The sequence below is a fragment of the Caloenas nicobarica genome, chromosome 2 (genome assembly GCF_036013445.1).
Source record: "Caloenas nicobarica isolate bCalNic1 chromosome 2, bCalNic1.hap1, whole genome shotgun sequence".
NCBI lineage: Eukaryota > Metazoa > Chordata > Aves > Columbiformes > Columbidae > Caloenas > Caloenas nicobarica.
In genome coordinates, this window is record NC_088246.1 from 45476909 (window position 1) to 45503198 (window position 26290).

Here is a 26290-nt window from a genome sequence, read left to right on the forward strand (position 1 = left end):
AAAATTGACAGGACAAGAGGATATGGCCTCAAGTTGCACCAGGGGAGGTTTAGATTGGATATTAGGAAAAACTTCTTCACGGAAAGGGTTGTCAGGCATTGGAACAGGCTGCCCAGGGAAGTGGTGGAGTCACTGTCCTGCTCCATCCTGCTTGCCAATGCTCCTGGCCTGGAGCAGTACGTTGTGGCAACTCCTGCAAATCTGTATTTTAATTGGAAAGACACAGTAACAGAAGGAAAAAGGTGGTGGTGGTGGTGGGATATGGAGTGCAGCTGGACGGATTAGGCTGCAAGGGAATTAAGGAATTAATGATGCTCTAGCAGCTTGAAATTTGCTGGTGCAGAGATGAAACTTTTAAGATGCTCTTGGCAAGCGAGGGGAAAAGACAGCCTGCTGAACCAATGCCACCTGCTGGAGGCAGCGCTCGGAGACCGAGATTTACGGCACCAGTTAAACCAGTGTTTCTTGGTCCTCCTTGCATCAAAAATCCCTCTTCTGCAGCTTGAAAACCTGAGCCCCTGCCTGGGCAGGTTCAGAGACTTTAGACACCCACAAATGCAGCCCCTTCGCCATCGCAGGGAAGTTTTCCTTTCCCCAGGTTACCAGCCTTGTTTCCTCCATTTGCCTTATCTGACAGCTAATTATCATTCCAGAGGTAATTGCCGGAGGAGCCATATGGGATCCATAAACCGCTAATGCCGGGTGATTTTTTTTCCAAAGAATCACAAGACTGGAGAGGTCCAATATATTATTGTTGTTGTTATTGATATGATTATCACTGCCATAAAAGCAGCCAAAATCGCCAGATTAGGTTGCAGAAACCGTTATTGCTGCGCAGACGCGAAGACAAGGTTATCGTCCCTGAAGCCGTTACAAGTCTAAGCGGTTTTTAATTGGGAGGAAATATTATGTTCGCAAGCTCTAATCAGAGAATTGCAGAATAAACTCAGATCTAAGGGGAGGGAAGGAGGAGAGAGGTGAAGCCTCAGTGCAGAGACGCCCCCATGAAGGGACTGACTGGGGAGCAGCTGCTGCCAGGGCAGCAAGTCTGGGGGGGCTCAGCACTTCTGCATGTGTGTATATGTCAGTTATCTAATAAGCCATTCCTTAAGCTCCAGTGATAATGCTACTTATATAATAAATTCAATGATCTCCCCTTTTACTGGTCATTAATCTGCTTTCGTTTCCTGACAATTTTATACCCTTTTGACAAACTGTTTGTCTAACCGCCTGGAAGAAACAATGTCAAAAGCTGTACCTTAGGCGTTCGCCCAACTAATGAAGAAAATCCATCACTGGGAGAATTTATCTATTGCTTTGCTAGATGTAAATAAAACGTCAGGCTAATTTACTTGCATTAATCTTAAAGTCCGTCACTACAATGATAGTCCCATGTTGAAGCAGACCTTTTTTCCCTTTTCGCATAAATATTTAAGCAGGTACTGAAAGCATAAATAAATTGCTTTCTAAAAGCTGTATTATTTTCATATCCAGTGATTTAACAATAAATTTGGATTTACTTGCTAGCTCTTTCCTTTCAGGCAGCAGCCAGCCCACGCTTCACCTGCCTGGGCGTGGAGCTGCTTGGCAGTTTTTGCCGAGCATCTTGTGGGGTGTCCAAGTGCCACCCCACTGATGTCATCCCTGGCCAGTGTATGGCTTCAGTGTGTGCTTGGGTTTTTCTGCAAGACCTGGATGGGGCTGCTGCAACGTTTGGTGTCCTGTGGCCACAACAGCCACCTCAAGAAGCGGCCCTTAAATGCAGCAAAAAGACATTCAGTTTATGGTGGGTGAGGCCAGCCAAGCGCTGGGGCAGGCTGCCGGGGGGCATTTGGGTGTCACCAGCTTGTGGGGTGAGGGGTTAAGGACAGGCTGAGCAGGAGTAGTGTGCCTTGGGAGAGGGTCTGGGGGAAGACTGTGTGCACGCATGCATGGGGGGATGCACATGCATGTGTGTGCACATGCACATACGTGTGTGCGTGTGCACGCATGCATATCTGTGCACATTGAAGAACAGCATGGCCAGCAGGACTAGGGAAGTGATCATCCCCCTGTACTCGGTGCTGGTGAGGCCCCACCTCGAGTCCTGTTCAGTTTTGGGCCCCTCACGACGAAAAAGACATTGAGGTGCTGGAGAGAGCTCGGAGGAAGGCAACAAGGCTGGTGAGGGGCCTGGAGCACAAGTCTGATGAGGAGCAGCTAAGGGAACTGGGGCTCTTCAGCCTGGAGAACAGGAGGCTGAGGGGAGACCTTATCGCTGTCTGCAACTACCTGAAAGGAGGTTGTAGCATGGAGGGTGTTGGTCTCTTCTCCCAGGTAACAAGTGATAGGAGGAGAGGAAATGGCCTCAAGTTGCACCAGGAGAGGTTTGGACTGGAGATTAGGAAAAATTTCTTCACAGAAATGGTTGTCAGGCATTGGAACAGGCTGCCCAGGGAAGTGGTGGAGTCACCATCCCTGGAGGTGTTTAAAATACATGTAGGTGAGGTTCTTAGGGACAAGGTTTAGTGTCAGAGTTAAGTTAGTGGTTGGACTTGATGATCTGGAGGGTGTCTTCCAACCAAAATGGTTCTATGATCCTATATGTGGGATGCATGCATGCACAGGAGTGGGTGGGTGAAGCATGGGTGCATGCATGTGGGTGGGGTGGTGTGCAGGTGGCTACATGCATGCACATATGCACTCGTCTTCAGCTGTTTGGAGCCAGTTTGGCCCCTGCCTTCCTTCCCCTGACCCCTTTTTTTGCCAGCTCAGAGGGGGTGCGCAGCCAGGGGGTTGTTAAACACAGATCACGCCACTTGGATCGCTGTGGAAAGAAACGGTTTCCTCCTCATGAAGCCCCATGACGTTTGCGTGCTCATGCTCTCAAACGCCGTTCCCTGAGCACTGGCAGTGAGCAACACGTTCCCACAGTGCCAAACGTGCAAGGGTGCCACAGGGATGCCCTCCTGCACAGACCCTGGTCAGGACCACTGCCTGGAGCTCCCGGGGAAACCTTAGGGGTTTTTCCAGCAGCTCTTGAAGTGACAAAGGGAAGAACAATGTGGAGGACGCCTGCATCAGGCTTTCACCTGGGTTTTTTCAGGTGATGTGTGGAGCAGCACCTTGTGGCCATGCTGTTGGGACCCTAGGGCACTCGTATGCAGATGGCTTCACTTTTCTGGTGGTCTTGGCTCCTTGCTGCTGCTGCTGTCCATCCTGTCACCAGTGATGCTAGCAAGAGCATCCTTGGTAGGATGGGGATTGCATTTAATTGCCCCCTCTGGGGGGGCACTTCAGCTATTGCAAGCTCAGGGAAGGTGCCTTAATTTGTTTCTCTACTTTTCTTTTTTCCCTTGCTTAGCTGCTGTTGCCTTCTTAAAGCCAAAGCAGTCCTGCCCCAGTTCTGTAGCCAGCTTGAACCATGTCCTTTTTTTGTTACTCCACCTGAACAGGATCCATGATGATGCCCAGTGAAATTTGGTTAAAACAGGACGAGTCTTGACATGAGATCTTGTTTGTCAAGCATGGCACCGAGTGAATTTTCGTAACTACATTACAAACCCATAAAAATAAATTTATCATAGGAACTATGACACATCCATAGCTGGAGCAAACCAAACACAACACTATGTGGTAAAGGCTGATATGGCCAGAGCAGACCACGGGTTCCTCTGAATGGCTGTGACCACAGTTCAGAGCCTGTGCACTTCGCTGGCTACATGGAAAAAATGACTAATTAAAGGAGGCTAGTGGTCAGTCTCAGCAACAGTATGGCTTTTGCCGATCTCATTTGTCCATATATGGCTCTTTGTTAAATCAAGAGCAATCTTTATTCAGATGCGTAACTGCTTACAGATGTTCCCATGTACGTTTAGCCAGCAAACTCACACGTTACAGCTAAGGAAATGAAAAAAGACCTAGAAAAAGCCCCACTACCTTGTGCCATGTTGAAGTCAAGCAGATGCAACCAGAGGTAAGGCAAAAGCTGCTGTTCCAGCACAGCAAAGTCAGCAGCTTTGGACACCACACAGTGCCTCACCTTCCCCTCACTTCTCACTGAGAACTTGGTTTACATGCAATAAAAAAACCTCTCTGCTAATGAAATTTATCATTTCAATGAGAAAAAACAAGACTATGACTGATGCTACACATCCTAACTAACGCTCTTGTTACCACATAGCTTTTCACAGCATATTATTTGTGGATTTTACTATATTACATTTAGTTTCCTTTATTCATATAAGGCAGTGCTTGGGCATGGCTTTTCACGTCACCCAGGATGAGTTATTTTGTCCTTCTCCATGCTTACAGGCTAAGCTCAACTCCCAGTAATGAATCCTCATGATTTGGGGTTTAGCAGGGGTTCTCTGACAGTCAGACAGTCATCCAACCCCTGGTGTGGCAAACAGGGTGAGAACTCATGGGGTGGAGAGAGTGCTGGGGGAAAGGCTTTCGCTGGCTGACTGGAGGGCAGGACTCCAGGAAGATGCTGCCAGCACTCGGGATGCTGATGTGCCTGTGATTTTGAGTGTTGACACTTTCTGAGAGTGCTCGGTGATTCGTATCAACCAAGCCTCGCTTGACCGTCACTTAAAGAAGAGGAAAAAGGGGAAAAGGGAATTGCTTGTGTTTATCAGCACGGGTGTTAAAACATCCCCTTGCAGGCTCTGTAAGTGACATCGTGCTGGGATGGCTGGGGCAAGGAGGGCACGAAAGCCCTTTCTGCCTCTCCCACTGCGTGGGTGGCTGTGCTCTCTAAAGCTACAGCAATGGGACAGCAGCACAGCTCAAGTACCCATGCTGGTATCACTGAGACATTCCAAAGGCACAAGTGACTTGGAGTGCCTCAAGCATGGAGGCTCCACTTGTAGCACTGGAGAAGTGGAGGGTTTCTCCCTGAGGTTCCTCTAAAAAGCCTTCTCTTGGTGGCCAACCATCAGCCGGCAGGCTGGGAGCTGGCTGCTCCTGGCAAGCAAACACTGGCTGCACACCTCAGCTGGGAAATATGGTGTAGAGCGTGGAAGAGTATCCAACAGAGCCCATCCCTCTGTCTTTTTTCCTCATGTTCATTTTGCTTTTGAGGACCTGCCTGGTTGGGATGCTGCTGTGCCCCATCACAGTGGGCTGCTGGGCAAGAGCCAAGGGAGGTGGTAGGAGTGGGATGGGCTCTGCTGGAGGTGCCAGCATTCTCAGAAAGCATTTTGCACTCGATTGTGTCCTGCTGAAATAGCCTGGTATTTTTGTTAGAAGATTTTTGTGCAAGCCTTGGAAAGCGTATTGCACAGCCATGCCTGAGAGAGCAGGCAGAAGCACTTTTCACAAGTGGCAGAGCTCACAGTAGGTTTGATTTTTAATCCCCGGAAGGCGAAGGAGAAGAGCGAGTGAGAGACCGAAACCTTCAAATCCCACAATCAAAATGCATATTGGTGGCAGCCCAGCCCTGCTGGGGCACGGTGCATGGGGATGGCACAGTGGGCTCTGCACGGGCAGCTGCTGCCTGCAGCCTGGGGTGCTGGTGTGGGGTGCTGGTGTGGGGTGCTGCCCGGCCCCAGCTTCAGTGACTTACACCCACTCCCAGACATACATCACCTCCTCCAGGGCTGGGAAAGACAGAGCTCAGCTTGGGCGATTTGTCGCTGCTTAAACCACTTAGAAAGCTCCCCTCTGCTTTCCCCCATGCTGCTCCAGCCTCTCTGCCTCTAATGTTTTGGAAACAGAAAAGGCATCATCAGAAAAGCCCAGTGCAAGCCATGGAAAGGCTGCCAGTGACTTTTTCCAGCCTTGAGCAGTGCTGCTCACCACTTCTTTAACCCTTCCCAGGATCCCTGTAGGCTGTCCAACTGTCCAAGCCTCCAGTTTGCAAAGGTTCTGGGATGGGAGGGGTGAAGGCACCCAAAAAATCTCATGGATGTGCCCCTCCTTTGAAAACACATGCTGAGGCCATTACTTGATAAATGTTGCCTTTCTCAAGCAGTTGCAGGTTGTTTCAGGAGATGTCTCCTCTGCCTCTTTCCTATTCCCCGCGATCCCATCTCCTTTTCCAGGACATCCTACAAGGAGAAGTGGGGGGAACACCTTTTGGAGAGGCGAGCATGCAGTCTCACATTACCCACGCCAAGGGTGTGAGGAACACCCATCACTGCCAGGATTTGCATGACAAAGAGATCGGTTCAGCGCAAGAAGTCCCTGAACACCGTCAGGTTGTGCTCCTGGATGTACCGCAGCAGGATGTGTGCCCGCCTGTCGATGGTCCGCAGCAGGGGTCTCAGCCCCTCGGCGCCACCCTGGCTCTCCCAGAGCTCACGGTCCAGGCGCAGCGACTCCAGCATCAGGCTCTGCAACCTGCCCGACCGCAGCGTGGCCACTGCTGCCGCTGGGAAGCTGCAGCAGAGGAGCAGAAGAGAGAGCAGGGAGAGGGATTACCCAGGGAAGGCTGAGCAAGGGAGGAGGGCAGCAGCAGGGCATCCCAGCAAAGGCCACCCCAGTACTTGGAGAAGAAATGCACATCCACCCAGATGAAGACAGGATGAGGAGCCTCCTGCTTAAAACTCTGCCCATGGTGAGCGTGCAGGCCAGCTCCATCAGAAATGGATCCAAATGAGCTCCAAATCAAGGGACCGATAGTGTGCCAAATGCCTGATGGGCAACAGCACAAGAAACACTGAAATACCTGATTATTCGAGATTTTTTGTGCAGCTGCCAATTAGAGAGGGGGAAAATAGGCTTTGGAGACTGTCATCAGCCACCCAGAGCAGGATGAAAAGCCAGTTTCAGGGCAGGGGCATGTGTGATGGGTTTGTGAGCCCAGCCACCTGCCCCATCCTGGCTGGGAGCTGGCCCTACTTCACAGGGGTGCCCAGCTGGGGAGGTCAGGAGTGGCACAAAGGTGTGCACATAGGGCTGGTGTCCATCCTGCCTGTGCAAGCACAGGTTTCTCCCAGGACGTGCCCCCAGGAGGGTGGTATCACCCTCCCTACCTGTCTATGCCTTGCAGGAGCCTGAGGTTGAGCTTCTCCTCGGGGTGCTGTGGCCTGCCAGCGTTGTCGATGAACACCAAGCGGGATGGTGCACTCCTCCGGACCTGGATGGGAAGAAGTTCAGTTATTGTGGGGAGTCACCAGTTTGGGGGTTTAGGTGCTTTCTTTTAATGCATCGAGAAATCCTGAGAGCATTTGGGGGCCAGCAGCTGCCAAATCCCAGGTCTCTCCCTGTTGAGGCACACCTCCCACCATCGACCCAGCATCACCACGGGATCTATGTCCCCTTTGTTGCCACCTCAGCCCTGCAAGTACCTTCCAGGCATCTTCATCTTAGCTCCAGAGCAGTCTCTGGGGAGCAGGGAGACATACCAGGATGTGGACCAGGACCAGCTCCGCCGGGTTTCGGCACTTCTCATGGAGCATCTCCTCCACACAGGGCTCAGAGGGATCGGGCTGAAACCCACAGCAGTAGCGGTCCAGGCGGTCATGAACCTGCAGGAGACATTTGAGGACCTTAGTGGGGACAGGTGCCTGGGGTGGTGAGGTCTAGTTGAGAACTTTTCTTGCTCAGAGGAGAATAAAATTTTTCTAAGGATCCTCAGTAGACATGAAATGGTGAGCGAGAGAGAGGCAGGGAAGGGTTCAGAAGCTGAGCTGACTTGCAAAACCCCCTTGGCTTGGAGAAGAGACAACAAAGTTGATGGTGACAGGCTGTCCCATTGAAGATCAGACACCTGCTGTGGTACATCCACTCTGTATTTGCACAGAGCGAATGGGTTGTGCTTCCAGCTGAAACCAAGAGAGGACATACACAGATATGGATGAAAAAAAAAATGACAATTGTTTAAAAAAGCACCCAAGGAAATCTAGGTTTTGAAACCTCAAAAAGATATTATTTTTTTGTTGGGCTGAGTCTTGGTGCACTGGGTGATGGTTTCATCTGGCTCCCAGCTCATAGACTCCCTTTCATCCAGCCCTGCTGGCAACCTGAGCAGCAATCAATGGAAAGATGAATGGAAAAGGATCGGCAAGGGAAAAAGTGAGCTGTGCATTATACAGAGCATGCCTGACATTTAAGTTAGGCCACGGTGACTTGTTTTGACCACATTTCTGTTTAATCATTTGCAGACACTGCTAAGGCCCCATGTTGTCAAGACTGTCAAGACCCTGCTTCCCACCCCAAATCCCTGCAGAAACCCCAGTGCTACTTGGCAGCTTCCAGTGTTTCACCCACACCCCCCGAGGGACAATGGACTTTTAGGGGAAATAAATCTCTGTCAGACTCAGCTTCCGTAACCCTGCCATGGTATTCACAAAGCTTCCTCAGCTTTATTGGGAGAAAGCAGAGCATCCTCTGTGTTGGCCCATGCTGCAGATGGGACCTCACTGGCTGCTGACCCAAGTGTTTCATTAAACCTCAGAAAACAGAGACAGGGTCTGGTGTGGGACTCATCCTGGAGCCCTCAGTACAGGAAAGACATGGACATCTTGGAGAGGGTCTGGAGAAAGGCACAGAAATGATCAGAGGGATGGAACAGCTCTGTTGTGAGGACAGGCTGAGAGAATTTGTGTTGTTCAGCCTGGAGAAGAGAAGGCTTCAGGGAGACCTTTTGTTGCAGCCTGTCAGTACTTAAAAGGGTCCTATAAGAAAGATGGGGACAGACTTTTTAGCAGGCCCTGTTGCGACAGGACAAGGGGTAATGGTTTTAAACTAAAGGAGGGGAGATTCAGGTTAGACATGAGGAAGAAATGTTTTACATGAGGATGGCGAAACACTGGCCCAGGTTGCCCAGAGAGGTGGTAGATGCCCCATCCCTGGAGACATTCCAGGCCAGGCTGGACGGGGCTCTGAGCAACCCTGATCTAGTTGCAGATGTCCCTGCTCATGGCAGAGGGTTAGACTAGATGGCCTTTGAAGGTCCCTTCCAGCCCAAACAGTTCTACGATTCTATTCCATGATTCTATGATAATCTTACTTCTCAAAGGGTTATGAATATAATGGCCAAGGAAATAAAACTTTGTGTTTCCTATCTTGCTCTCATAGAATCACAGTCGTAGAATGGTTTGGATTGGAAGGGTCCTTGAAGATCACCTAGTTCCAACCTCGCCTGCCATGGGCAGGGACACCTTCCACTAGACGAGGTTGTTCAAAGCCCATCCAGCCTGGTCTTGACCTACAACTTCTTTGGGCAACCTGTTCCAGCGCCTCACCACTCTCATGGTGAAGGGTGGGAAGGGTGTGCCGCAGGGAAGAGACGCAGCTGCAGGGCTTCAGAGTTGATATATTTTTGGCTCTCTTTATAGTGAAGTTCTTTTTGAACTTCATCAGCTGCTCCCTTTCCACTGGGCTTGGTGTTTTGCTCTCAGTAAAGCTTTGCACCAAGATAGGGATTCCCCTATGGCAAACACCAAGAGTAATCAATACATAAGAAGGCCAATTTTAAGGCTAATTTAAGAAAATATCCAAGATTTCAATGTCAACATACAGCAAGGCTTGAAGCTTGCATCTTTGCAGCTTGCAGCCCTTCCCCAGCAAGGGCTGTGAGAGGCTAAAGCCATTTCTGAAGGGTGCTGTTTCACTTCTGTAACATCCTGGTGACTTGGTGCCTCTTTACTTTGTGACTTTTCTGCATGGGACAATCCCATTGGAGTTTTTGAGGAAACCTGTGGATTGTCCTTGGATTTATCATTGTGCTGCTTTAGCCCTCTGAGGGTAAGTCTCCTTAAAACTAGATATTTTCTACTGGAGACTCAGCCTTTCCATTGCACTCAATGGCATTTTGGCCTGGGGAAGGGAAGGGGGTTGATTAATCATCTAATTTCTCTGGCTGTTTCAGCTAAAATATTTCCAAGCCCAGCCAGGACTGCTCTGCCTCTGCCAGCATAGTCTGAGGTTATAAAAATTAATGGTCAGGCTTCGCCAAAAAAAAAAAAAAGGGAGAGAATAATAAGAACACATATTCATTCTTTCTTTCTTTCTTTCTTTCTTTCTTTCTTTCTTTCTTTCTTTCTTTCTTTCTTTCTTTCTTTCTTCCTTTCTTTCTTTCTTCCTTTCTTCCTTCCTTCCTTCCTTCCTTCCTTCCTTCCTTCCTTCCTTCCTTCCTTTCTTCCTTCCTTTCTTCCTTTCTTCCTTCCTTCCTTCCTTTCTTCCTTCCTTCCTTTCTTCCTTCCTTCCTTTCTTTCTTTCTTTCTTCCTTTCTTCCTTTCTTCCTTCCTTCCTTCCTTTCTTCCTTCCTTCCTTCCTTCCTTCCTTTCTTCCTTCCTTTCTTTCCTTTCTTTCCTTTCTTTCTTTCTTTCTCCCTTCCTTCCTTCCTTCCTTCCTTGTTTTTTTTTTTTTTAAATTGTAACACTTGCCCTTTCAGGTGGTTTCCCTTTGTCTGATATTCAAAGCTCCAGCCCCAAGGTGCCTAAACAAGGTTTTTTCCATAGAAACCACATTTGCCTCCTCACAGCTACCATTTAAGAAAGGATAACTCTCTGTGATGCTGTTGTAATCCCTCATAGCAGTAGGGTATGATTTTCCAGATGGAAGATTAAGCACTATTAATCCCGAGGAGGAGGAAAGCAGTGCCATATGAAGGGGCAGGGCTCCTGATTTCCTACACCAGCAGCACATTCCCGGAGCTGAATGTGATGGGGCTGATGCAGAACATGCTGCTTGTCTCCCCATCCCAAGCTGCTGCCGGCATCGGCACAAAGCAGAGCCAACACTGGGAGAAGGCTCAGCCACGTGAGAGTGGACTCACCACATCCAAAACCTGCCCATGTTTCTGTGCAAGTCCCAAACACGGATCACGCTTGGGCCAAACCACTTCTGCACAAAGTTCTGCTGCTCCCCATTAGCTAAAGAGTACAAATACATCCCAAGAAACCACAGCCTGTGTGACTCCATGGAGAAGAAGGAGACCATGGTCAGACAAGGCAGATGCCGGTGCAGGGGGAGCCAGCAGCACAGCTGGTGGGACAGGTGGTCTCCATCACTCCAGCCCTACCTGGAGGAGAAAGTCAAAGAGGGCCAGGCGGCTCCATTCACCACGAGAGATGCTGGAGCAGGGACCATCCCTGGCCTCTGGCATCCGTCCGCGGGGCTGCAGCATCTCCTGGTACTGCAGCCACCCCAGGGCACAGGAGTTCTGGTCATTGCTGGTGTCCTCCAGGTGCTGGAGGTCAGGCGCCCACCAGATGATGGGCCGTGGGGAGCCATCGGTGTAGCTGTAGGGCAGGAGGTGGCTGGTGAAGCGCCGGGCCACAGCGGGCAGGCTGCGGTTCAGCCCCAGCACCCTATCCAGGTGGAAGGCCAGCACCTCGTAGAGGTCTCCGGGACGCTTGATGAGCCCGCAGCGCCCATCCTGGCAGTCCCCCTCCAGGCTGGCTGGCGAGGAGTCCCCGTCGGTGTCTCCCACGGCCCGCAGCCCCACTCGCAGGACTTGCCCATGGGCCGGGATGCGGGTTTTGGAGATAACCCGCCCACCAGCCAACAACTGCATCTTTTGGAGGTCATCATCAGAGAGCCATGGGGGAGCATCCCCTGCCGTACCCCGCCGCTGTCTCCTGCCCCGGCTGAGGGGCCAGTCCCCCCACGGGTGAGCGGGGGGTACAAGGGGCCTTTGGCTTCGGGATCGTTCCCCAGACAGGGGGACAGCCGCCTCCCAACGGGTGCCTGGGGGGGACAATGCCGGCAGCAGATGGGGGGAGCTGTCTGGTGATGGGGGCAGGCGGGCCAGGGCCAGCAGGGCCAGGGCCAGCAGCACCCCGAGGGCCACCGGAGCAGGGGGCTTCAGCCCCGTCCTTCGCCATGGTCGCTGAGTCTGTAGGGAGAGAAATGGAGAGAATTACCGGGGGTCCCAGCGGTGCAATAGGTGCTACAGCTGGGGCATCCCTGGACCTCTGCACCCTGCATCCCAGCAGTCCTGATGGGAAGCTCTTGATTAGCTCTTCAGGGTTTGCTTTGAGCACGTTGCCATGTCTGCAGCGGTGATGTACAGATCACCTTATGGGTGATGAATTCTTCATGGTCAAATATTTTGCTTTAAAAACTCAAGGATCTGAGATTGCTGCACACAAATAGGTGGGAAAGGCTACATTTGCAAGGCACTTTTAGGGTTCTCGGCAGAGATAGACCAAACCAGAGCAAATTCCTGGCTGGATACCAACGCTTTCCAGTCCCTAAGAGGTTTTTATCTTCAGACTTTACTCCGGACACCCTCAGTGGCTTCTACCCCAGTTGTACACTCAGACCATCGCCCAGATCCCTGCACCCTCATTCAGGGCATGTCTCAACACATGCTGAAATATGGCCTCTGAAGTAGTGCCCGCAGCTGCATCCAGCAAAAACAAGGCAGTTCCAAGCGCCAGTCAGGGGCTGTGGCAGCCTGTATTTAAAAAAGATGCAAACTGCCGTATCTGAAACCTAAAATATCAAGGAACTGCCTTAAGATGGGTACTACCAAGTTTTGGTGTGTATATCTTTATACACATACCTTTTCCCTCTCCCCACTCCTTTTAGTCATAACTTCTACTCTGAAGGGACTTGCAAAAAATTAAATAGGCTGGAAAGGCAGTTACAAGCAAATACTGTGCAAATCTCCCCACATTGCTAAGCCAACCTGTCTCTGCTCTGGCCTAAAGCAATACCATGCATGCAGTGCTGGGGCTGCCCTGAGCACAGCACCTTCCCCTTTGGGGTGAGGTGGTGGGAAGCGAGGGGCAGCTCTGGGAGATTGTCCCAGCCCACCCCATCCCCATGGGGTGCCACGTTGCATCCATGCCACGTTCACCTGGGCTTGGATGCTCTAACACGCTTTGGGGGGCTGGAGCAGCAAAAGGCACCTTGGCGCCATTTCTCTGCTTTACATCAGGCATTTCCAAGCGGTTCGAACCCATGTTGGAACTCAAGGCAATGTTCAAGTGGATACATTTTTTCGCAATTATTTATTTTGGAAGCATAAGTATATCCATGGCAGACACAGCAGGACAATATATTGCCAAAGAAGGGATAAGAGATTGTTTATAAGAGGAAAAGCTTGAAAATAAAAGAAGAGCTGAAAATCTGGGGAGGTGAGAACCAGCAGCCAGAATGACTTCCAGAAGACAGCTGGGAGAGCAGAAGCATTTCCAGCCACGGGGACAACAGGCTCCAGCTGGCTGCAGAGACCCCTCCACCAGCACGACTCCAGCCCCCAGAGGAGATGGCCCCAGTCACCCCAGCACATGAGCCTCTACATAAGCTAAGCCAGCACTATCCTAAAAATGCATCAGGCTTCATGCCCTCACCACCGCTTCAGATGGCCCCGTGTTGAGGAGCCATGTCCCTCCCAAGGACGCTACATCAGCCAAGGTGGATAAGAGGAACCACAAAGCCACCAACTCTCTGGCAGCAACCACGGGGGATTTCCTTCGAAGTCTCAAGGACTGAGCAGATTTAATGCAGCTTAAAAGGGCTAGCAATGCTGCATTTGGAGTGATTCAGCTTTATAGCTCTCATTTAATTGTTTCTTTCCCAGAAATACAGTGTAATGCAGCAAAATATATCCCCTGGGCCAAATTCTTTGCTCACACATAGCTTACACCAGCCTCTGTCGGGAGCTGGGGCTGTCTGGTGCGGGGCTTTGGGACGTGCCAGGGGACCCCTTGTTTAAGCTCTCCCTTAAAACCACAGAGTGAAAAGGAGCTAGTCCAGGGTGAGACTGGAGGGGAAATTCAGGCTAGACATGGGGAAGAAATGTTTTACAACGAGGGTTGTGAAACACTGGCCCAGCTTGCCCAGAGAGGTGGTAGATGTCCCATCCATGGAGACATCTAAGGCCCCCCTCTTCTTCTGTACAGAGGATTTGCAAGGTGATTGTTTTTGTTAGCCACCCAAATATAGCCCTTTTTCTGCTTACACCGTTCCTGGGCATGCAAAGAGCCCGGCTGCCAAAAATCCAAGTATTTGGGGATGGGGACACATGTGGGAACCATTTGGAGAAACCTGGAAATATGGCAGGAAAAGTCCTTTTTAATCCACAGCTGTAGAGTAGTGGATGCCAAATGGATGGCAATGATTGCCATTTTTTTATTGTCAAGTCAAGTCAGTTTACAGACCAAGTGGTTAAAGCATCAATGCTATCCAAACCCACTTTGTCTTCTCTGTCAGCAAGCTCTGGTTTGGGCACCGCAAGTTAAAGCTTCATTTCTTTCCTATCCCGAGCTTGAAATCCTGTGCTGTGAAACTGGGCAAGGGCCACCGCAGGCTCCCTTCCCCAGCCCTGTTCAGGTTTTCCCTGCCACATCGACAACAAAAAGAAAAGAAAAAAGTGCAAGTAGAGTCTCTGTGTTATTTCTGGCAGTCAATATTGCAAATTTAGTAAGAATCTAGATGATAGAATATTGCAGAAATAATACCATATTTACAAGCCCAGAGTAAATATTTTTCCAAAGAGACTTCCTCTGAGCCCATGCTGTAAAAAAATGCTGCAATTCAAGTGATGGCTTCGATTCAGCCTGAAATGCAAACCATACATACAGCTCTGCTTTGCTAGTCTGAGACAGTGACAGTACAGCATGTCTTCTCCAGAAATAAGGTCCATTTCCCAGCAGGCACGCTACAGGCAAAACACATAAAAAGGCTTAAGAGAGGCATTGCTTGTTCTAGGATGCCAATAAGTAAATAATATATATCTTGCTCATCAGAGAGGCATACAGCATGGCTCGGGCTCCTGAAGGCACGGTGGAGAGCCTGTGCAGTCTGGCCACTCAGGGATAAAACTTTCTAAGTGTGGTTGGAAGGGTTTTATCCTTGACATTTTATTCCCGGGACACTTGAACTTTGGAAGAATTTGAAGTAAAAAAGCCTGGTTTCAATTTCCTTTCAAAGTGCATCAATTTGGCTTTGTCAAGCTTGAAAGAAAAGAAAAACAACCCTCAAACTTCATTATCCAAGAATGTTAGAAACAGCCCCAAAACTGGAAGGACACCAAGTAAATATGTGGCCTTTAAAAGTGTGTTTCACCCCTGTTTTCTTCTGGCATCCAAAAAAGTGCTCCTGCCCCTGCAGTGGCATCAGCAGACGCCTCTAGCAGCAAATCCCATCGTCCCAAAGAGGTGCCCAAGGGAACCCGGCTGGGTCAACTGTGGCCATGTCCCTCTCAGCTGCCTGCCTGCCCTGGGGTCCTGAGCTCAGAGGATTTTGCCACAGGCCACCAGCGAGCAGGTTAAAAGCAGGGCTGTGCATTTATCTGGATGCACACTGTACAGGGTGTATTTTGCAGGGGGGGTGCAACACACAGGGCTGTACTCAACCCCCCAGCACCGTGCTCGCTGCCCGCCCAATGAACCGCAAAACCGCACAGGCAGCAGGAGATGCATCCTGCCACGACTGATTTTAACAAAGGCTGCTTGAAAAGCAACTGGGAAACCTCCTCTGGCTCCCCACCACCTCCGGGAACATCTCCAGAGCTTTACGCCCAGCACGTGGTGCTCATGGCAGCTCCCAGAGTGTTGGAAAGACAGGCTGGTATGTCAACCAGATCCAGGAGGGGAACAGCCCCTTCCTTTTGGTTTTCTACAGGAGTTTTTTGGCTTGTAAGGGCATGGCACTGCTGGGGACCCATAACTGTGCTGAGGATGTGGAAGGAGACAAAACCACTCCAACCCAGAGTGACTTTGAGTGAGTCTGAGCAGAAGAAAACCCTTGGCAGTATCTGTTGCCCATCATTCAAATGCTTAAGTGCCTTCCTTTACCATCCTGCTTGGGGAAGACAGATGCCTGGCAGAGTGGGAATTTACTAAAAACGGGTATTAAATGAGAAATGCCAACCTTGAAAGTAGCCCCAGCTCAGAGCAGCTGCCTGGGGAAGCAAGTCTGCTGTGCTGCCCCCGCACATGGTTAGGGAACCAAGTCCCACCATCACCTGCATCACCCTGGGGCAGCCTCATGAGCCGTCAAAGCGGCTGTAATTCCTAGCAGACCTACACCAGCCTTGCGTCTGGGTTTTTTTCCTCCAAAATGACTTTCGAGCTGGGGGGATCACGACTCCACTGCATTTTGGCACCCCGTGGCCACCCTGCTCAGCGCCAGGGCAGGAACGCGGCAGGCAGCCGTTGCCCATCTGCTCAAGGTGCCCCTGCAGACCCCCTTCCACACGTTGCTCCTCATGGGTGATTTGGGAAGCTCAAACCAAACACCACAGGGGTGGGAAGAGGGACTGTGCTCCCACAAACCATATGCAAAGGAGTCACAGCAAATGCTGTGTCCGCTGAAGCCCAGGAGATGGAAACCTGGTGTATTGCCACATAGTGCTGGGTCCTTCCCTGCAGAGTCAGCAAAGCCCTGGTCTCTGGCACACAAGCCTTCCCACCAATGTGTCCAAAACCAAACCAGAAAATGACCAAGCTAAATTGCCTGAGGCAAAACTTTAAAACATGCTGTGCCTTGCTAAATTTTGGACAGTCTGCAAATCTTCTGCCACAAGGGGATAATTGATGGTCTAACTGTGAGATTAGCATGCTTTGCAGTAGCATAGGACAACACTCCAGCAGCAGCACAAAGGGATGAAATGGTATTGACACCGCTCACTCTGAGCATTGACTTTAAAGGGATCATTCAATGTGCTTCCTTTAACTTCTAAAATAATGTTCCCTTCACAGTTCTTCCTACTTACTGCTACAGCCTAGGGGCAGCAAACTATAAAGTCCTTGAAACCCTTGAGCTCCATAGCCTCTTTCTAGTAATAACCTGGTGTATCTTGGGCTCCAGGTCCTGAGTCAGTTCCTTGAGCTTTTTGCTTCTCAGGGTTGAGATTTCCTGTTTCTTGCTCAATATCATGGAATTATAGAATCATTTTTGTTGAAAAAGACCTTGAAGATCATCAAGTTCAACCATTTATCTAGCACTGCCAAGTCCACCTCCAAACCATGTCCCTAAGAACCTCATCTATGCATCTTTTAAACAGCTCCAGGGATGGTGAATCCACCACTTCCCTGGGCAGTCTGTTCCAATGCCTGACAACCCTTTCCGTGAAGAAATTTTTCCTAATATCCAAGCTGAACCTTCCTTGGCGCAACTTGAGGCCATTTCCTCTCATCCTATAACTTGTTATTTGGGAGAAGAGACCAACACCTTCCATGCCACGACCTCCTTTCAGGTAGTTGTAGAGAGCAATAAGGTCTCCATTGAGCCTCTTTTTCTCCAAGCTAAACAACACCCATACCCATTATTTCTGGTTTTGGTGCTTCTTTGCCTGGCCACAGGCTGAGCACTGGGTCTGCTCACACACCCCATAATCCAAAAGACCATTTTGAACAAAATCTTCAGCCGGTGCTGGAAATTTCTCTGTGTCACAAGAAAATCCCAGCACTTGTACATAACGGTGCCATTCCCTTTGCACTGGCTGGTCCCAATTGAGTTACAGACCAAACAAGGTCAGCCAAAACACAGGCTCATAAAACCCCCAGGAGTAGCCTACAAAAGCAGCAAGGCTCCCAGCCTCCCCAATGTCCTGTTCAGCATCTTTACAGAGAACCCGGGGCATGTGATGGAGGACACCATGGAGGAGATGGATGGCCATCACCTGCATGGAGGACACCTTACTACAGGGTGCAGCTGATGCCGTCAAGGGCAAGGCTGCCACTCAGGGGGACCTGGAGAGGACACACACTGTCCATTCCTGCACCTGGAATGGACTAAAGCCCTGCAGGGTACTGGTGCGGACTTGTTTTTCCTGTGATGACACTGCCCTTACCCCTAAATTGTGTGATTTTCACTGAGAAAAATGAAAGATCGATAATTCTCCTTGCTCACACCATGTAAATCTTTCAGCTTGCAGGAAGTTAATATTCATCTCATTGGTGGATGGATAGGGCATTTTTCATCCTGATGCTGTGTAAAGTGCAGCTCCGGACCCCTCCGTTTTAATCCCAGAAGTCAACACAAAGCGCCACAAAATTAAACAGTCTCCAGGATGCCATTAATTCTTTTCCTCAAAGTAGGCAGATTAAAAGCTTTCAGATGCCTCATCCTTCTCCTACCCAAGTTCGAAGTCAGGGCCTATTCTGCAGATTCTTGCACTGAGCTGGGTCTTCTGCTTCTTGGAGACACATCTCCTAAGAGATTGCTGGTTGTCTTTCAGGACATGTCACCGAGACACATGGCTCTGCCGCCACATACACGGGCAAACTTCTCCATTACTTTTGACCATTAAAAGCCTTATATGAAGCAGTATCAGCCTACACCCAAACCATCCAGGGCACCATGGACCCGAAAGAGCACCTGGTGTTCCCAGCAAGGCAGCAAGGCTCTGAGCAGCCATGAATGCACAACTGTACTGCTACCGTCATGGGACACAGGAGGTCCTCCTCATCGTCCGCTTGTTCCTCTAACCCTCACACCTACGTGAGAGCAGCACAACCTTGAAATCCTGGCAGGGACGTCAAGGAGGGAGAGCAGTGGTTTTGGGCAACCATTGCTCCCTCACTCCTCCTGCTGCTGTGCAAGATCCTGCCAGGTTTCCCTTTTCCCCCTCCCCTCGTCCCAGTTTCCTGGCCAGTCTGCTGCACTGAGCTCCGGAGGTTTTCAGAGCAGCTTTCCCCATCTGCCTGCTGAAACAGCAAGAAGGGGGCCCCTTCCCTGGCGAAACAGATGTGGCTCGCCTTTGTGCAACATCTGTGCCTCGTGCTCCCGTTCATTTTGAACAGTCTTGCCTTTGTTTACGAGGGGTTGTGCAGGGGATGCTTCAGAGGAAGGCAGCAGCCTGCGACTCACAGGCTCAACTCCTTCCCTTCGAGTCCCACACACAAACTGCCTCGAAACTCCCAGGTTTCTTCTGGTGAAAAACAATACACTTCGTTCCCCACAGCATTTGGGAATGGACAGTCCCATCCCTCAGCGCTTCGGTTCCAGGCACAGCAAGTGGCTCACACTCATGATTCCTGTGGGATTGCCAAACCTGGGGAAGCAACAGCAGGAACCTGGGGGCTACCATGGATTCCCTTCCTCACAATCCCCCTCAGCCCAATCGCTTCTCTCGCTGCATTTCTGGACTGCTCACCAGCTCTGACTTGGCATCCCCAGCGGGGCTGCACTGCTTCAGCTCCTCTGCGCATACCAGCAGCCAAGAGCAAAAGTGCTAGAGAGACACATCTTGTTTGTTCTGGGCTGCATTTAATACGGAGAGAAACACATTAAAATAAAATCAAATGTTATTTCCTTCTCGCTCTTGATGAGCTTACCAATCCTGCTGATGAGTGCCTGAAAAACTGCTAAAACTCTTACACATTTTGGCATCCAGTCCTGTTTTATTTATTTTACTGGGGGGTCACGTTTTTTCTGTATTTTGGGGAGGGGGGATTTTGATCCACTTAGTTTCAGTTTTCATTTCTAACCGGTGGACTAGCACCAGTGAATAGCAGTGATTGCTCAGTGCCGGGCAAGGGCTCGCAAAACCCATGTCGTGACACTGGCGAGGGGCAGCACTGGATTCCCTTGTTGGCCTTTCGGTGGAGGTTGCCCAAATTGGCCGGTTGGGTTTCCCCAAGCTGGCTGTCAGGTTTTTTCCCTTCCTGGAGAGCAGGAAAGAGCATTCGTGGGATTCCAAAGGGGAGGGAGGAGGAGGACAGCGGGGCCTTTCAGCCCCGCGGGCTTTCTTCTAAACAGAATTGTTCATAAAAGCCCTGGCTTCAGTTGTAGAAAAAAGTAACCCTGTGTTCCTCCGTTTAAGCCATTCCTTTTTAAAGAGGAAAAAAGGGGAAGAAAGCTGCTGGTGACTTGGCTCTGAGTGCTGCCTGTGTCCCACAGACCCTGTCCCAGGCAAAGCCTGCCAGCAGCTGCCCCTCAGCCCCTTCTGCTTCTCCCTCGAACCCCACCAGGTGAGTGTCAGAGCAAACGCAGTATGAGCCCCAGATCAGGGCCCAAAAAAAGGATCTTTTCCATCAGGGCAAGGCAAATAGCTGCAGGCAGACTGGAGTTATTGAGCATTTAAAACAGAGGGGGTAATAAAAGTATTTGGCGTCTATGCCAGAGGATTAATGAAGTGTAATCGCTCCTCCTTATTTAGACTACCTCATGTTAGGTGAGTGACAGAGCAGTTGGAAATTACTCGCTGGCAGGTTTTGAAACCAGAAGAAAGAAGATGTTTCTGTCATGCAGTCATCCCCCAGCCCTCACCGCTCCAGCAGGTCAGGCACGTACAGAGCTGGATCCGACAAGAAGCCGGCTGCAAGCGCGCGCTCCCTGCTAACAGTGGCGCTCACAGCTGGGGTCTCTCTAGCTTTCTCCACATGGTCACCCTCCTGCTGCTTTTGAAAGAAGTAAAAAATCACCTTGGGAATTTTGCTCAGGGTTTCGCTGCAAATGCAGCAAACAGCACAGCTTGAATTTATTCTTCGTGACTGTCACTGCTCTGCCTACAGGTGAGCGGTTCCCCGAGCAAACCTGGATTATGGGTGAAATCAAAGCAATCGATACCGGAGCTCACAAAGGGGAAAGGACTGCAGAAGCAGACTTTGCCTTGCCGAGGCAAAATTAAAATCCTGGCAAAAACTGAATATCCCGCTCTCGCAGGGGAGACCACACCAGGTACCTGGCACAGGCTAGATGCTCTTTGAAAGGCTTCATAGTGAAAGTTTGTGCAGGAAAGCGTTACCGTGGACGAAAGGCTGGTGTGGGCAGAGCTGCCTTGCTTTTTTCTTTGACAGGGAGGAGTTATTCCCGAGCTCAAAATGGGTGACAAAAGCCTCAGTCTTATCTGTTTTTCCTGCGGCTGAAATTCATTAAGAAACTCAAAACATCCTATGCGAACTGTAGGATAGAAACCATAAAACACAACACTGGTGTCTCCCATAAACACACACACACACACTCTGGTGAAGGCTGGCGCGGCCCCACTGCTCCCAGAGTTACTCTGAGTCATCCCCACATTCTCGAGGACATAAAAACATTTCAGTAACACAAGCGACACCCAAGCACCAGTTTCTGGCAGCAGCACCAAGCGCCTCCTCAGCTCATCCATCACGTGCATTTGCAACCCCTGCCCAACACCAGCTTTGCAAGGGCTGAGGTGGGGGAGCAGAGATGAAGCCCCCCCCGGTGTGAACCCCTGGGCGTGATGCCCCAGCTATCCCCTGCCAGGACAGGGTGATGGGGAGTTGTGGGGGCCCCATCCAAGCTCAGCTGGCTTGCGCTTACTCAGACGGGTCTGAAAACTGGTTGCCAAGGGATGTTCCAAACTTGAGCGCTAAAACTAGACATGAAAAACAACCCTAAGGTTTGAAATGTGCTGCAGATGCAGGGCAATCTGCTGTCACTGGGGAAATACGACATTTATCCCAGGGAAGCATTTTCCCTTGCCAAACTGGCAGGTTTTTTGTGCCTTTTTGATGAAAACGCTGCGCTTTGGGAGGACCAAATGGAAAGCAAGAAGGAGGCTCCTCGTGCTCTCCGAAACTATTTGCTGCCTTCACCCCATGCTCTTGCCCGCTTAAAGCAATGTGACCCAGGCTCTTTAAAAGGTGGCTTTCGGCTGAGGAAGCATAATCGCCTCCTTGTCAGATAGCAATGCATTTAGGCACAGCAGCATCAGACACTGCCTTTACCAACGTCCTTACAGTCTGCTTTGTCCACCCCTAGTGTCATTAAGGACAGACACATGCCAGAGCGGGTCCCTGCCTTGCTTCCCTCACCATGCCCCCTTTCTCCAAGAGGTCCCTCTCAACTTGCTCCCACAATGGAGACAGTCGGGACATGACCTCACACCTCATCCCATGGGGTTGGTGTCCCTGTGCAGACCCAGCATCTCTTCCCGCCATCAGTTTGGCAAGAAAACCCCTAAATCCTACCATGTCTCGCAGTGCCGGATGATGCGCTCCTCCTGGTGTGCCTCACTGCCTGTGATCACCTCCTGAGCCGGGCACCAGCTGCCTGAAACGCTTCCATACAACACCAGGAACCCACAAAAAATAAAAAATTTTTAAAATAGCAATAATAATGATAATAATAATAAATCCTCCAGCAACTAATCAACCCGCCTCATCTCCCCGAGCTGCTAACCACGGCTGGGGGCTGTCACCCAGGGGTGCCCCTCCAGGCTCCCCGCAATCCCTGCTGCCCGACCCTACATTGCCGGGGGCTGCCGGGTCCCTGCCACGACGCACCAGCGGGCGCCTCCTGTTCCCCCCAGCGGGCGGACACCCTTCAAACTTCAGCTGCGAGTTTTCAAACTCCGTCTCATCCCAGACCCACCTCCCTGTGGGGAGGGGAGCGGAGAGGCTGGGAAGGGGGGGAATAGGCATTCGAAGAGTCTCTTTTTCACAATAAAAGCCCTTCTTGCTGCTTTTTTTCTTTTCCTTTTTTTTTTTTTTTTTTAATACCGATGGCCGATTTGAGCCAGGAGGCACAGGTAAAGCAGACTGGAGACACATATGCTCCTCCCAAGCCCATCTGCTCATGGTGACCCCAGTGCCAGCCAAGCAGAGGGACAGGGAGAACCCCAGGGACCACATCAATCCCAGAGCACTGGCCCTGGAGCCAGGAAAATAAACCCCAAGTTTGCTCATGGGTGACTGAGAAAACACCTTTTGCAGGTTTTTATTAACATTGCCTTTCAACAACAGCAGGGCAAAGATCTGCATGTGCTGCACCAGTGCCTGGAGTGGCTGCAGCTCTGGGAGAAGATTTCTTAATGGCTTAAAAGGCATTAATGCATTAAGAACGTTTTTTAGGGTGCTCAGGTGCCTGCTTTTCTGAGGCATCCAGGGCACACAGCACCCCCAGGGAACCAGGAGAGGGGTGACCGGGGGGCTGAGGGAAGGAGACCCTCACTCCCAGGTCTGCAACACAGCGAGCCCTGCAGTGCCGGGCCAATGCAGCTCCCCACCTGCACCCAGATGCAAGGTGCATCCTAAACACTATTTCCTCGGATCTCTGGGAGAAGAGGGGCTGGAGGCATCACTTTGGAAATCAGTGCCTTTCACCATCCCTCCATGGCCAGACAGGGCATACAGGCAGCTGCCAGGCTGCAAAGCATTTTTTTTTCCCTTCATATAACTTTTCCCTTCCAGCCCTGGGCTATGGCCAAGCAAAACCCATCCATCCCCCACCATGACAGGAGACACTGTCATGTGCCTCAGCCCCGTGCCAGCTCCAGCCCCCGCCAGCCTGGCTTGGGACAGGAGGAAACCCTCCGTGTCAGGCCTGGGGGGTTTCCAGCTCTCTGACCTGTGCAACAACCTCAGCCAAGAAACCGTAAATAAAACAGGAGCGATCAGCATTATTCTTTACTGATATTTACAATTTTTAAAGTCCAACAAAGGCACAGTGCAAACTATTGTGAGGGACACTGAAGACGTGATGGCCTAAAACAGGGGTGTCAAACTCAATTTCACCGGGGGCCACATCAGCCTCGCTGTTGCCTTCGAAGGGCCAAAAGTAATTTTAGGACTGTATATATGTAGAAGTAGTTACATTTACACAGGTCTAAAAAGAGAAGAGCACAAAGTTGAAGGAAAGTCGGCCGAGTGATTTGACCCAGGTCACACGGGATGGCAGTGGCAGAGCCCAGAAGGCAGCTCCTGTGTCCCGGAGCCCCACTCTGGCTCACTGACCATGCACAGTCCTGTGGTGACATTTCATGTGATCAGCATAAGAAATGATGGCAACACGATGCTCTGCCCAGCGTGGGCTTCTGCTGACCCCATCACCCCGGTGCCTTCACACTCCCTTGGTTCATCTAGTGCGTCTTATTTTTTTTATGGTACGTCTCCCAACACCTTTCGCTGCTACTCAAAACTGTAGCTAGCAAAAGAAGGGGATTGAAGGTTACACACAAAAGCAGTGGGTCTAATTTTGGCTTCAGCACACCCCCATCCACACCACACTTGGGCATTAGGAAGGGGTATGGAAACCAAGCCCTGGGTCCCCCCATTGCTGCCTGGCCTGGGCACTGCAGCGTTGGACTGACATGTGACAATATTCTGCTTGAGAACAGTCCCCTGGGGCAGCTCATAACCTAATATATCTAACATAATTAGTAATATTAGGTAATTTGCAATAACCTAGTGTTAGCCTCGGCGCAGGCACGGACCAAGCCCATGGCTGCTGGGCCAAGGAGAGATTTGCACGGCTTCCGAGGCTCAGACCTTTACATCACAACTTGCTGGTGGCACCTCATTTCAGAAGCATTTGCTTTCATCTCCCTTTCTTAATTCCAAAATTCTTCGATTTATATGCGATTTTCTGTCAAAATGATTCCTGTTGGTGCAGCAGCATTGCGAGCCTTGACTGACAGGCCAAGTGCTCCGGCTGGTCTCTCTGGATTGCCTCTCCATACAAATAACCATTTAAAATGCACACCTGACATTTGAGGAGTTTGCAATCAGAAACAGGCATGGATGGCTGCTGTGGGAGGCAGACTGTAAGGGATCAGTGGCCAAACTGGTATGATAAATCCACCGAGCCTCGAAACAAACGCTCCAATTTCAGCATTTTGAAATTTCAATTTAATTTCTGCTTCCCGCCTTCCCCTGGAGAAGTTTTTTAATGATGTTCTCAGTGCAAAAATCAGATTAAAAATGCAGCAAGACCTGAGCACTAAGTGCGTTATGAACCTGTTTCCTGGGGAGGCCCAGGGGTCCCTCCAAATCCACAAGGTCATGTCTACGTTGTACCTCAGCTGGGCAGTCCCAAGCCTGTCAGCACAGCCCCATTGGTACCATCCCTGCGACTTCATTCTGGAAAACCACCGATCACCTGAACAGCCGAAAGTGCTTTTCTTCTCTCTCTTTATATTTTGTTTTCTATCACTGCCTCTGCTCACATTCTCACAGCTGTGCCTACAGCTTGAAACAGAGCTCGCTCACTCACACGCGGGTTTCCCTGAGGTTTCCCTGGTTTTTGCTCATCCCAGTCCTTCGATTTGATGACACCTCTGCAGGACCAGGGACGGTCCCCACTCCAAGAAACTCCCATGCAGTGTAGGCAGCAAAGGGAGACAGGGGAGAGCAGGGACGGGGGACTGCACCCGGCTTACAGCCCAAATGCAAGCCTCTGCAACAGCCTCGTCTCATACCAGGGTCTCAGGCCAGACGACACACTATTTTCAGTACCAAAGACCTCCCGAGCCTGCTCCCTCTCACCTTGCACTTAGGCAGGAGGAAAAGCTGTTTTGCCCCTGTTTCAAGGCACGGGGCAGCAGCAAGGGGGGGTCCCCTGGCCCTCACGGTAAACCATACAGATAGTTTTTCAATTTTCCGGTATCACTGCACAGATCCAGCTCAGCCAGGAACAAGTATGTGGAAGTAGGAGAGCTGAGACCTTTCGCTGAGGGACAAACAGCAGTGAGGCAGAGACCAAGGAAACCGATTGAGAGCAAAGGCCATGGGCACTACCTTTCTTATGAGGAAAGGATGAGAGAGCTGGGTCTGTTCAGCCTGGAGAAGAGAAGGCTGAGAGGGGATCTCATCAACGTTTATAAATATCTCCAGGGTGGGTGTCAAGAGGACGGGACCAGACTCTTTTCAGTGGTGCCCAACAACAGGATGAGGGGCAATGGGCACAGACTGAAGCACAGGAGGTTCCTTCTAAACATGAAGAGAAACTTGTTGACTTTGCCCAGAGAGGCTGTGGAGTCTCCTTCTCTGGAGACATTCAAAACTCGCCTGGACACATCCCTGTGCAATCTGCTCTGGGTGAACCTGCTTTAGCAGATGGGTTGGATTAGATGATCTCCAGAGGTCCCTTCCAACCCCAACCATCCTGTACCCAGAGCAGCACAGGGGCCTCTGTGCTCCCTGAAATGCCACCACCATAGACATTAGCAAAAGCTTCTGGTAAAACCCCGCCTCGATTTCATAGACTGGCTCACCTTTCCCCTTGCTTGTCCTCATAAAGAAATACTTGTGGCAGAAGAATGGAAATAGGCTGATTGATTCCTTTTTTTTTTTTTCTCCCCAGAAATATTTTTTTCTTTCCCTTTCTGTCCCAGTGGATCTGCATTCATTTCTCCCTTCGGAGCTAAAGACACGCAACAGAGAGGGGACAGATTTCAGGAGCTGACAAGGAACAAGAAACTGTTCCAACTCTAAGTAAAGTTGAAGGGTTTTTTTTCTTCCTTTTAGAAAAGTATGAGACTCTAATGGGTTTGAGGAACTATGAATATGACTTTCCACATATGCCAAGATAATTATAAGCTTGAATGGATTTCTGAGACCCAAACCCTACCCAGATAAATCGCTGCCTATCAACCATGGATTACAAACGAGCCTATCAGAAAGCCTTCAAATTTCTCTTCTCCTTTCCCTGCTATCTCTTGTATCTGTTGGTAATGGGCCTCGACACTTTACTAAGGAATGGGCTACGG

The 26290-nt window shown here is 50.4% G+C and overlaps 1 protein-coding gene across 2 annotated transcripts; it reads right to left on the reverse strand.

The window, feature by feature from the left end:
• Nucleotides 1-4597: 4597 nt before the first annotated feature.
• On the reverse strand, nt 4598-22127 carry GASK1A (golgi associated kinase 1A). 2 transcript variants are annotated; one of them, XM_065629529.1, is made up of 6 exons: nt 22089-22127; nt 21774-21863; nt 10955-11770; nt 7332-7454; nt 6960-7063; nt 4598-6363 (listed from the first exon to the last, which is right to left on the reverse strand). In XM_065629529.1, the coding sequence occupies exons 2-6, from the start codon at nt 21774-21776 to the stop codon at nt 6153-6155; spliced, it is 1257 nt and encodes a 418-aa protein (XP_065485601.1). In that variant the 5' UTR covers nt 21777-21863; nt 22089-22127; the 3' UTR covers nt 4598-6152. The 2 variants fall into 2 exon arrangements, with proteins under 2 accessions (XP_065485601.1, XP_065485600.1); XM_065629528.1 differs by lacking the exon at nt 22089-22127 and having other exon boundaries at nt 21774-22042.
• Nucleotides 22128-26290: the final 4163 nt, after the last annotated feature.